At 47.2% G+C, this 12,757-nt stretch overlaps 1 protein-coding gene across 1 annotated transcript; it reads right to left on the reverse strand.

Annotated features, from left to right (window-relative positions):
* Positions 1-6,963: 6,963 nt before the first annotated feature.
* LURAP1 (leucine rich adaptor protein 1) lies at positions 6,964-8,390 on the reverse strand (the record flags this gene model as incomplete). The annotated part of the gene is made up of 2 exons (XM_006108894.3): positions 6,964-7,596; positions 8,333-8,390. Coding segments are annotated over 2 exons (580 nt in total), but the record flags the coding sequence as incomplete, so codon positions are not given.
* Positions 8,391-12,757: the final 4,367 nt, after the last annotated feature.

Genomic DNA, 12,757 nt, shown 5'->3' on the forward strand with positions numbered 1-12,757 from the left:
CAGATGAATTGGAATTATACCTATTTTGCTTCAAAATAATCTCAGGGGAGAGCAGTTGAGGGAATAAATAAATCAAGATTGCCATGAATTGACAATTACTGAAGCTGACTGATGGGTGCCTGGAAACCATGATATTATTTTCTCTATTTTTGTGTATGCTTGAAATGTTATATAATATAAAAAATAACTGCAAGTGATTAAGATACTAAATATATAAAAACTACAAGTTCACAATAATAATTTAAAGAGAGAGCATCCCTGGCTGGGTAGCTCAGTTGGTTAGAGTATTGCCAAGGTTGTGGATTCAGTCTCTGGTCAGGGCACATATAAGAAGCAACCAATAAGTGCATAAATAACTGAGACAGCAAACTGATGTCTCTCTCTCTCTCTCTCTCCCTCTCTCTGAAATCAATTTAAAAAGAGAGAGAGAGAGAGAGAGAGAGAGAGAGAGAGAGAAGCCTGGCCGGCATGGCTCAGTGGTTGAATGTCAACCTGTGAACCAGGAGGACACAGTTTGATTCCTGGTCAGGGCACATGCCCGGGTTGCAGGCTTGATCCCCAGGTGGGGGCTTGAAAGAGATAAATAAGGAAAGAGATTTAAGCATTTACCTTAACATTCTGATATGAACTTTAATTCAGGGTAACCAAATGGTCCTAGAGGATGTGAAAAAGTTTTTCCGTACAGAATTAGAACTAATAAAGGGAGAAATAATGGCCTTTGAAAATCATAATTTTATAATCCCTGGTGAAATAACCAATTCATAAAATGGTCATTAAGGGATAGTAAAATGATTTGGTGAAAAATTAACAGGGAACCTTATGATGCAGGATCAGGCTGTCACCACCTGAAAATGGAAGGAGCCTGGGACCTGAAATGCACAGTGGAGGAGAGCTGTCCAGCCAGAATACCTGTTCTCCTGTGTAAGTGAAAAATAAATCTTTATTGTGTTAAATCACTGAAATATGGAGCAATTCATAATAAAAGTTAGCTCATTATAAAATTATACCATTTGTATATATTAAAACACATAAGTATTCTATATAATAAAAGCCTAATATGCAAATCGACCGAACGGCAGAACAACCAGTCACTGATGCGAACTGACCACCAGGGGGCAGATGCTCAACACAGGAGCTACCCCCAGCCCGTAGGCCCCAGGCCAGCCAAGGCGGGTGCCAGCGGGGGGCTCCCCTGATCTCCCCATCAGTCACCTCTCAGAGGGAGGCGAGCGGTGGTAGTGGGGGGCGGGGCCAGTGAGCAGGTGGGCACCAGGCCGGCCAAGGCAGGTGCCAGTGAGGGCCCCTCAATCGCCACACCGGTTGCCCCACAGATCGGCCCTGATCGCCGGCCAGGCCTAAGAACCCTATCCGTGTACAAATTTCGTGCACCGGGCTTCTAGTATGTATATATTAAAGACACAGACATAGTGAACACACTGGAGTGTATGCCTGGGTCAGGGAGATGAATGAGAATAAGGATCAAGGATCAAAAGCAAATAAAACAAGAGACCTAGTATAAACCGATGATGAGAGTTTAACTATTAAAGAATAACAAATAAGGAAAAAATTACCCTGGCCAGGTAGCTCAGTTGGTTAGAGTGTCATCCCAATAAGCCAAGGTTGCAGGTTCAATCCCTGGTCAAGGTATATATAAAAATCAACCAATGAATGCATAAATAAGTGGAACAAACCGGTGTTTGTTTTTTCAAATATTGTTTTTCTTTATATATATATATATATATATTTTTTTTTTTTTTCCATTGATTTCAGAGAGGAGAGAGATAGGGATTGAAACATCAATGATGAAAATCATTGATCGGCTGCCTCCTGCACACCTCCTACTGGGGATCGAGCCCGAAACCCAGGCATGTGCCCTTGACCAGAATTGAACCCGGGACCCTTCAGTCCCTAGGCCAACGCTCTATCCACTGAGCCAAACCAGCCAGGGACAAACTGGTTTTTCTCCCTTTATCTAAAATCAATCTTTTTTTTTTTTTAAGAAGGAGAAAAATCTACCCTTTCCAGAGAGAGCCTTGGCTAGTTTGATGGTAATTATCTTCTGCCTTGAGGAGTACAGAATGTTTCTGGAGAGGAGGCAATGTTGAAGACAGAGTTGTCCAGCAGGAGAATTTCAGGCCTGAAAAGTTCCCTAAACTGAGACCTTCATTCTCACCTCTTCCTGGTAGTGATGATTCAGGAGGCACTTGCTATTCTCCAGACATGGAGCCTGGACCTGTCTCCCTTGGCACCAGCCTAAGGGAGGCTGGACAAAGCATAGAGGCTCATTCTGGTCCTGGGTGCATCCTTCTGCCCACCTTCCATCTCTGCCTGTGGTTGATGTTCATGTCCTATTCCCAGAACCTGTTAGTATCTTAGCTTATATGCCAAAAGGGACTTTGAAGATATGGTTGAAGATCTTGAGGTGGGGAGATGATTCTGGATTGTCTCAGTGGACCCAATCTAATTACAAAGACATGTAATCAGAATGTAATTCCCATAAGAGGAAACAGGAGAATTAGAGAAGGATGGAAGCAGAGGGCCGAGGAGTGAAGATGCTATGCTGCTGGCTTGATGATGGAGGAAGGGGCCATGAACCAAGGAATGCAAGCCGCCTCTAGAACCTGGAAAAGGCCAAGAAGCGGATTCTCCCCTAGAGACTCCAGAAGGTATGCAAGCTTGGCAACATTTTGACTTTTAATTTAGCCCAATGAAACTGATTTCAGAGCTGTGGCCTCCAGAACTGTAAGCTAACGCATTTGTGTTATTTTAAGCAATTAAGTTTATGGTAATTCATTACAGCAGCAATAGGAAACTAGTATGCTGGGCAGCACAAATCTGTTCTCCTAGGAAAGTGAGGTTTGTGAGAGTGGGAAGTGGAGAGGTAGATCTCCTAGAAGCCCCTGCCATCAAACTGAACTAGGTTCATATTACCATTCATTTATTACTTCTATTACTACCTGAGCAAATGTCTAAGCAACAATACATTGTTAATAATGCATTGTTTATAGGGTTGCTAAGAATTAAATAATGTTTTAAATTACCTCTTACCTAATCCTAATTACCCACTTAAAAAAGTCACATCTCCTTGTGGGTTTATACACATTCATTCCTCCATTCAGTCAACAGGTGTCACTGAACACCCAGTGTGTGCCTGGCACCATGCACAGTGGGCTTGTGTCTACAACAAGCCCCAAGCATTTCTCACCTAAGGTGCCACTGAGCTTCCAGTCAGTCCAGTGCTCAACCTCACTGCCCCCATCCTAAACGCAGGCCCTTACACTTGTCCACTCACGTGGTCTCGTGTCTTCATGATGTACCCATTCCAGTCAGCACCACCCCTGATCCTCTCAGGCACTATTTCTGCAGTTGCCAAGAGCAAGTGCATCTCTGCCTTTATCATGAGCCCTGACAAAAGCCTCGGGCCCACTTGGAGGACAGTATGCTCCCTCTCATACTTGTAGCATTCCCCTTCCATCTCATTCTCTCTTACCTCCCCCCCTTCCCTCCCTTCTCTTTCTCCTAGCTAGCTAGGAAGGTCTAAGTTAACAGGAGAGCTAAGTCTCAAACAGCAGGTCCAAAGGCTGGTAGGAGGGAACAAGGATTTGTGTTCCCTGGGTTCCTGAACTTCTCTGCTAGTGAAATAGGGTATAAGATATTAAGATAGGATGCCCAGACCTACCTGGAGTGCCCAGGCATCCCAACTCACCGAACCTCTCCAGCTCCTCAACACCCTCACATGCCTATCCAGTTGAGCCCCTGCCATCAAACTGAACTAGGTTCATATTACCATTCATTTATTACTTATATTACTACCTGAGCAAATGTCTAAGCAACAATACATTGATAATAATGTATTGCTTATAGGATTGCTAAGAATTAAATGTTTCAAATTACCTAATTACCCACTTAAAAAAGAGTCACATTTCCTTGTAATACCCTGACATATGGAGCCCCCAACTCCGTAGGACCCATCTGGATTTCCTAATCTCAAACCTCTCCACCCCAGACCCCACTTCTAACCTCCGCCGAGTGGAATTTTGACCCCATGATTTTCGGCCCTACTCACCCTCCATTCCCAGAAAAATGGTCCAGGATTGATTTCCCTTATATCTGCAGTCCAGGTTCGTGTACCTTTTACCCAATCCAGGTCCAAGGTTCTCTTTCCTCAGAGCCTATAGCCTTTTCTAAACACTGAGCTGCCTCTTTAGGTTGAGTACCCAAATATTAAAATAGGGGAAAATTGCCCTAGCCGGTTTGGCTCAGTGGACAGAGCATCAGCCTGCGGACTGAAGGGTCCCAGGTTCGATTCTGGTCAAGGGCACATGCCCGGGGTTGTGGGCTCCATCCCCAGTGGGGGTCGTGCGGGAGGCAGCCCATCAATGGTTCTCTCTCATCATCGTTGTTTCTCTCTCTCTCTCTCTCTCTCTCTCTCTCTCTCTCTCTCCCTCTCCCTTCCTCTCTGAAATCAATAAAGAAATATATTTTTAAAAATAAAATAGGGAAAAATTGCTTTCAGTCCCTTTAGGCTTGGGTGTATTAACTGGGTGAGGTGGAGGAACAGTCTAACCAAGTGATAGAACTGTGGGCAGGCAAGCAGGCGGGAGACACCTGGGTTCTCTAACCTGGGCATTGCCGTGGATGACACTGGGCAAGTCTCTGACTCTCTAGGCCTGTCTCTCCAGTCTGTCCGTGCTCTGAAGGGGCTGGTCTTCTGTCAGGCTGTGTTTGGATTTGGAGGTTCCCGCCAGCCACTCATGGCAGTGGTGCATAATGACCACAAGGTGGCGGGCAACTTCTTCAGCTCAGAAGTTTGTAGACTAAACAAATAAGCAAGCTTCAAAAAGGAATACAAAGCAGTTCCCCAAGGGCACACTACAAAATGGCAACAGAGTAGGAATTAGAAAAGGGTATTTGAATTTCCAGCCCCGGGGGTGGGGGTAGGGGGTCAGGAGCCCCAAGACCAGGAGGGGTGGTAAGGGGAGGGCTGGTGGGCAGCAGAGGAGAGGCCAAGAATATATTTTAGTGATATCAATCACATTGAGGGGATGGGAGGAGGAGAGAGGGTCTTTAGGGGACAGCCATGGACTGAATGTATTGTCCCACAATGATTGGGGTGGGGGTGCAGAATAAGAATTGAGGAGTTTAGGGGAAGTGGAGATGATCAACCTGGCTTCCTTCCCTTCTCCAGCATAGAATGAAAAGTAGAGAAATTGCAGCAGTTATTCTAGGATTTGGGGATGACTCCTACAACTCAGGAGCAAATAGGCAAAGATCACCTGATATCCTTTTCGCCTTCCAATAATCTAGTTTCAGGGCCCAGGAAAGATAGGGACCGACTTATGGGCAGTTACCTGGGGTTCAAAGGGTTAATTTCCAAGAGTTCATTCTTTGACATCAACCCTTGTCTCCTTGTCCCCTCCCTGAGCCTCAGGTTGGCAGCTTCCCTGAATTCCTTCTTTGGTGCAATTCTTTAGGGCCCTGGGACCCAGGCCCTGAGCCAGTCCCCTGCTCCCTCCTCAGGTCCTAGGAGCCTAGGGCTTGCTCTAAGGGAGGAAGGAAAGTGGCCTTTCCCTCAATCTCTCCCTCCTCCTCGGGATGTGGGCCCTAGGACTAAAGAGCCTCTGTCTTTCCCTGCCACACCACACCCCCCATTGTAATTCAAACAAGGGGATTCCTGTGTCCCAGTCTCTGGGCAGGTCCTTTTGATCTAATGGTAGAGGGTCGGGGCAAGGTGGGGGAGGGGGAATCACGGGGTTAGAAAAGAAGACACCTCCTCCCTTTGGAGATTCTGGTACACCTCCAGAGCTCTGAGACCTCAAGCTTGTCCTCCCTAAGCAATGGGGACTCATCTGCATATAAAAGGCCCGAGGCCTGAAGTGGAAGTGGAAACTGAGAAGGTGTGGAGACACAAAGGCTGAACCTCCTGGCAGACAGATTTGGAGCCAGAATACAAGAATGGGGACAACCCAGGGACAGGGTAAAACACGAACTGACTATGGCAGGACTTTTGAGAGCGGTAGGTGGAGGCCCTTGCCAGTTTCCCTCCCTAAAAGCACAGATATAGGAGTGCTGGCACCAGGCAGGGATGTGGTTACAGAGGAAGCGAGAGCCCCTAGGATGAAATGAGAATAACCCTGTTTAAAAAGTATGAACCTTTCTGAAAAGAAGCGTAAATATCTGACAGTGAGGAGGGGTGGTATGTTCCCCCTCACAAGAAGTAATGGTTTGGAGAATAAATGGCATGGTCTCACTTAGCAGCAGGGGTTCGGATACAGGGGTTCGGATACCGCTATACTGACCTATTACCACCAAAGGACTGGTTCAGTGGAAAGGCTAATCCATCCTGGCAGGCAATGACATCACTCACCAAACAGGAAACCGTGGTTCTACCAACCCCAAAGGTTACTAGGGTTGGCCCTGAGTGACCATATCCCTCCACAGCCATCCATCTTGGCCAAGGTTTGAGGGAGAGGGAGGGGGGAAGACAGCCAAGGCTCTTAGACATTGAGTGAAGCCATTATTCTCACATCTCTTCATGAGTGACCTCCTAAGGGCCCTAAATCCTTCAAATCCTTACGTAGTTATGGAGGAAAAGGAAAGAGAGACCATCACACCCTCAAGAGCAGGGGTGGGGAAACTTCTGCCAAGGGCCATTTGGATATTTATAATATTATTCACAGGCCATACAAAATTATCAACTTAAATATTAGCCTGCTATACTTGGTCAAACATTTAGTTAACTCATCCCTAATGCCTTGGCAGGGCCAAACCAAATGATTTCCTTATGCGGACCATAGGCTGAAGGTTTCCTACCCCTGCTCTAGAGTTAATATGTCTATGGAAAAAATATATATATAGCTCTATATATATATATATATATATATATATCCCCAATAGTTGAGGGATAGAGGCACAGCTTCGCCAAGGACCAAAGAGATGGTGAGGCCAGATTTCCATGTTAACTGATTTCAATGCAGCCTCTTCCTAGTCCCAAATTGAGAGAGAATAAATTTCAAGGGAGACTAGGGCCTAGTGAAGAAAGAGCCACAGCAGAACAAAAGGGTGGAAATGTTGTTACAGGAAGGTCACATCATCCTGGCACTGCCCCCAGTACCAGTGGACCTCAAAGCCCAGCTCGGCATTTTCATCCTCTGGTGGTTCAGGAGGTCCACCTTGGAGCCCCTCCTCTGGGGGCTTCCACACAGCCCTCAAGTTCCCTAGCTTGGTGGCTGTCAGGTCCAACTGAGTCCTGGCCCTCTCCCCACCAGGTAGAACCTTTGCCCAGTCCATCTCAGGATGGGGAGCCCTAAGGTTGCCCGGTTCATCCAGCTCAGGGGGTGCCACGGTGTCCAGGAAGCTGCCAATGGAGACACTGTCCAGCTGGTCAGTGGAGCTGATGTCTGGCAGGCTGTCCCAGCTGCCTCTCCTTGAGTGGCCTGGGCTCCCACCTGTCAGACTATATTGACTGCTGGTGAGGCTGCTGCAGTGGCTGGTCAATGTCCCCCGTTCTTCCAACAGCCAGCGGAGCGCCTCAATGCCCTCATTCAAAGTCAGCAGCTGCTGTAGGATCTTCACGTCAATGGCTCGCAGGTAAGCCTGGGGGAGTGGGAGAAGGAATCAGTTCCGGTTCTGGGCCATGCATTTCCCAAATGTTTCCAGAGACCCCTACCTTGTGGTCCAACCAACTATGTTTCACTCTCAAGAAGCAGGGAGCCCTGGCTGGTGTGGCTCAGTTGGCTGGACATTGTCCCATGCACCAAAGGGTTGCCAGGTTTGATTCTATCAGGGCACATGCCCGGGGTGGAGGCTTGATCCCCATTGGGAGGCTTGCTGGAGGCAGCTGATCAATAGATGTTTCACTCTCATATCAGTGTTTCTCTCTCTTCCTCTCTCTCTAAAAATCAGTAAAAAAAAAAAAAGGTTTTGTTTTTTTTAAAAAAAAGGATGGAAACAGAGGGTTTGGAGTATGGGCTTAGGAGCAGACAGATTACTGTTTTAAAACCTCAGCTCACGCCCTAACCGGTTTTGCTCAGTAGATAGAGCAACGGCCTGCGGACTGAAGGGTCCCAGGTTCGATTCCGGTCAAGGGCATGTACCTTGGTTGCAGGCACATCCCCGGTGGGGGGTGTGCAGGAGGCAGCTGATCGATGTTTCTCTCTCATCGATGTTTCTAACTCTCTATTCCTCTCCCTTCGAGTGTGGGCTTAGAAGCAGACAGATTACTGTTTTAAAACCTCACCTCTACCACTGATTGTCAACACCACTATAGCCAACTTTCGTATCTTCTTTGAGCTCGGTTTCCTTGTTTGTAAAATAGCGTTAAATCACTCACCTCACAGGGTGGCTGTGAGAATTTTGAGATGTTGTCTATTAAGTACTCAGCACGGTGCCTGCCACAGAGTAAGGGCTCAGTAAATGTTCAATATTAAAATCTGATCCTACTGAGCTTTGAACTTCATAGATAGGTATTACTACTAACTCCTGAAACAACCGGTCCAGAGTCACCAGTAAACTTAGAAACAGCCAACAAATAGTCTGACAGGAGGCCAGCTGTTAATTGGGAGGTAGACTGGACCAAAAGAAGACAGGAGCTGAGGGGTAAAGAGGGAGCTAACCTGGTCCCCCAGTCACTTCAGGGTGCCGGTAGCAATTACTAAGGGAGGGAAGAGCTGGCTAGAGCTTCGTGGGGTCAGAGTCCCTCTGACTAGTGCTTTCCTCCACCACACACTGCTCTCCCTGCTTGTACTGGGAGCAAGTCTGACGGACTGGGTAATCTCTAGGGTCCCTTTCAGCTCAGAGGCACTGAATCATCTTTCCCAAACACAAGTTTGAACCTGTCCCTCCCTTGCTCAAGAGCCTTTATGGGCTTTGCACTGCTCTTAGAGAATAAAATGTAAACAGTTTAGCAGCTGGCATTCAAAGGCTTTCATAATATGGCTCTTGCCCATCTCCCTAGCTTCGCTTCTAGCATACCTCCCCGGGAACCCCTGGTTCTGCCACCCGACTTCAAAGCTCCTTCTATTTAGTGTTATTTTTAGTCAAAGTAATAGATAGTCAAAGATTAAAGAGGCAAAAAAAAAAAAAGATTAAAGAGGCAAAAAGTTCTGCAAGATTTATTATGAAAAGTAACAGTTTCCCATCATTGTCCTAAATCCCACACTCCAGAGACAACTATTAATTTTTTTAGCTGTTTATTTTGGTACTTACCTTCTAATTTCCAAATAACATGCTACTTACTAATTTTTAAGTCTTAGCTATTTTCTACTGACTTCTCACACGATAGGTTAAGGATTTAACTCTTTCAATTTACTCCCCATTCCTCTGCCATACAGGCACCTTTCCCATCTCCCCATATTCCCATTATATACAATAAAATTAATTATTCAGTGTTTATCTTATTAAAATTCAATCACAGCTAAGCCATGTGGTTTACTATAGTTACCTTATATTTCTTACAACTTTATGTTTTCCTTAGAATAATAATACGTTGCCCAGCCAGCGTGGCTCAGTAGTTGAGCGTCTACCCATGAACCAGGAGGTCATGGTTCAATTCCCTGACAGGACAATTGAATATGTTATTATTAATGTTATAATATGTTATATTAGTATTACTCATGTTATAATATTACTACTACTACTACTGTTTTGCTTAGTTTGCTATATAGTTGTCAATAAGTCATTACCAAATTCTCCCCCAATTGTCTTAATTTCTCAAGGCTTTTAAACATATCATATACTAGTATTGTACCTATTCCATCTTAGAGGCAATAGATATATTGTATCTATTTCCATTTAGAGTCTTGAAAATTAGTGGAACTTAGCCAGACAAAGCAGTGTCTCCTCCAATTCAAGTATCCTTGCCAGCCCTAGCCAGTTTGGCTCAGTGGGTAGAGCGCCAGCCTGCAGACTGAAGGGTCCCAGGTTCGATTCCGGTCAAGCGCATATGCCCAGGTTGTGGGCTCAATCCCTGGTGTGGGGCACGCAAGAAGCAGCTGATCAATGATTCTCTCTCATCATTGATGCATCTATCTCTCTTCCTCCCTCTCTGAAATCAATAAAAAGGCTTTTTTTGCCAGAAAAATAATACTCATTTCACACCATCTCTTTGGAAATAGAAGGGGGATAAACAGCTCAGCAGAGATGCAGCCTCAGAGGCCACTCCAACCCAATTCTCTTCCCATAGGGATTCAGGTTCCCCACTCCTCCCCTTAACACCTACACATCAGACTCCTGGCCCAGCCCCGAGGCTGCAGTATGGCTTCCTTATCATTCAAGACAAATCAGGCCCTAGGATAAAATCCCAGGGATCCCAGTCCCAAATCCCTGGTCATGGATTGAGATTCTCAGACTATTATTACTAGGAAGGCTCTTAGATCATCTGGTCTCACAATCACTTGCCTTCACCCACGTTGGGAAGAGGCAGAAAAACTAAGGCCAAGCGAGAGGCCCTGCTCAGGATCTCAAGACCATTCAGCAGAGCTATGACTTGAACCTATGCCTCCCCACTTCTTGCCTAAAGCTTTTTTTAAAAAATATTTTTTTATTGATTTCAGAGAGGAAGGGAGAGGGAGATAGAAACATCAATGATGAGAGAGAATCATGGATCATCTGCCTTCTGCACGCCCCAAACGGGGTAGAGCCCACAATCCCGGGCATGTGCTCTGACCAGGAATTGAACCATGACCCCCTGGTTCATAAGGTGGGCGCTCAACCACTGAGCCACACCAGTGGGCTAAAGCTTTTTGTCAAACTGTTCTGTGGGGTTGTTGTCATAACAGTTATTTGGGTGGTAGTATGAAGAGGAAGTTGCCACTGTTTTTCCTTTCCACATACTGCTGCCAGAGTCTGGCTGGGCAGGAGGGAAAAGGCCTAGAGGCAGGGATGACCTTGGCCTCAAGGGCAAGACTGTCCCCTCCCTGCAGGAGAGCTGGGAGAAAGACTGTTGAAGGACAGTACTTAGAGGGCTTGGTCCAGTTCTGTCACAAGTGGCTCCAGGGTGGAACGCCCCTGCCCTGCTCCTTGTCCTCCCTGGCTGTAACCCCGTGGGCAGGGCAGAGTGTAAAAGAGATTCATGACATCCTGGCCTGAAGAGGGAGAAGGGAATGGAGCAGGGATCCGTGGGGCACATAGGGAGCCTCTCCCTGTTAGGGCCCCCAGAAAGCTCCCTCCCTCCTGCCCTTCAAGGGCAGCCTAGGGCCCCAGGCCAGGCTGGGTCAAGAGTGGAGACCTAATCAGAAGTTAAACATACCCCTTAAAGTTTACAAACAGGGAATATCCATCAAAGGCAGAAAAGAGTTAGAGCCCGAGAGACGGGGCATGGCTCCTCCCTGTGTGACCTGAGCACCTACAAGCATGTTTCATCTGTGAGATGGGGAGAATGACGACTGTTTTCCTCATGTGAACGACATAAAATATGTAAGGTGTCTGGCACAAAGCAGGTCTCAATGGTAGATGTAAAGTGTAGGCAGGTCATCTAGGTTCAAAGCTTGGCTCTGCTTTTTAACTTTTCGTATGACCTGGGGCCATTACTTAACCTCTTTGTGCCTCAGTGTCTTCATCTATAAACTATCACTTACCTAACAGTGTTGCCATGAGGATTAAGAGACGATCTTGTAAAGTGCTCGGCCTGAAGTCTGGCACATGCACTTGGTAAAAGTTAGTTTCCAAAGTAGGGCCCTCTAGGTAGGCTCTTTCTAGGCCTGGAGCTAAAGTCTGTCCAATGAGGCAAAGCCAGGTCCCTCCCTTAGGTGGACACTACTTTGGAGAATTTGGCTCAGCTCCAGCCTTCAAGGCCAAGTGCTCACATGGCATTCAAATCCTCCCCCCAGGGAGCCTTCCCTGACTGTTCTGCCCATAAGGCTCTCCTCCCAGCCTCTCAGGCTGTGTGGAAGCCCCCAGGACCTCCTCCCCTTCTCCCTCACAGCTCAGCCTGGCACAGAGCTGGGCACACAGCGGGGCTCCAGGAAGACATTAACTCACATCCTCACTGTGGCCTCCTGGTTCTGGGCCAGAGAGCAGCTGGCAGTTCCTCCGTTCCCTAGAACTGGCTGTAAAGTGATGGCAGGTGTAAGTCACCACCTTCACCGGAATCAGGGCCCCGGGGAGCCTGGTGGTCCCAACTGCTCTTTTGGCTCTGAATCTAGACCCAGCAGCGACGGGGAAGGGCGAGGGTGCCTGTTTCCTGTCCTCCCCAAGGAGGTACCGATGAGATCCAAATATCCAGTGCCCCCTGGGGTGGGTGAGGAGGGGACGGAGTCAGAGGTGATGAAACCAACACTGAGAGTGCTGCTACTCATGTCTGCTACGGTTCTAGGAAATGTCAAATATTTTAAGGGAGATTGGGAGAATGTTAGTGAAAGAAAGGATGTTTTTAGTGGCCCTCGTCCAGGCAGTTTTCACCCAAATCTTTACTGTGCTGACTCCAGCCGTGAACACTGGGGCCTCAGAAGAACAAACCCTGCACCCAGTTTGCCGGAGGAGAAAAAACTGGTTGCCCTATAATGGCGACTGGGGGATAGATGGTCCTGTGGGTGAGGAGGTAGGGGTGGAGGTGGGGAGATTTCTGCTGCGCTAGGTTCTCAGCGCTTCCCAGTCTTCGCCTCTCCCCTCCCAATTATTTGGCAGGAAAAACTTCCAAGAGACTGTGCCTCCCACCCCAAGCCTTCAGGACCCATCTACACTCTACTCACCCTTGGGAAGCAATGGATGACCCCAGGGTATAGGGATTGACCTGGGAGAGATCCCGTTGAGTTAGGTG

Source organism: Myotis lucifugus, unplaced genomic scaffold, assembly GCF_000147115.1.
Source record: "Myotis lucifugus unplaced genomic scaffold, Myoluc2.0 scaffold_4188, whole genome shotgun sequence".
In the NCBI taxonomy this organism is placed as follows: domain Eukaryota; kingdom Metazoa; phylum Chordata; class Mammalia; order Chiroptera; family Vespertilionidae; genus Myotis; species Myotis lucifugus.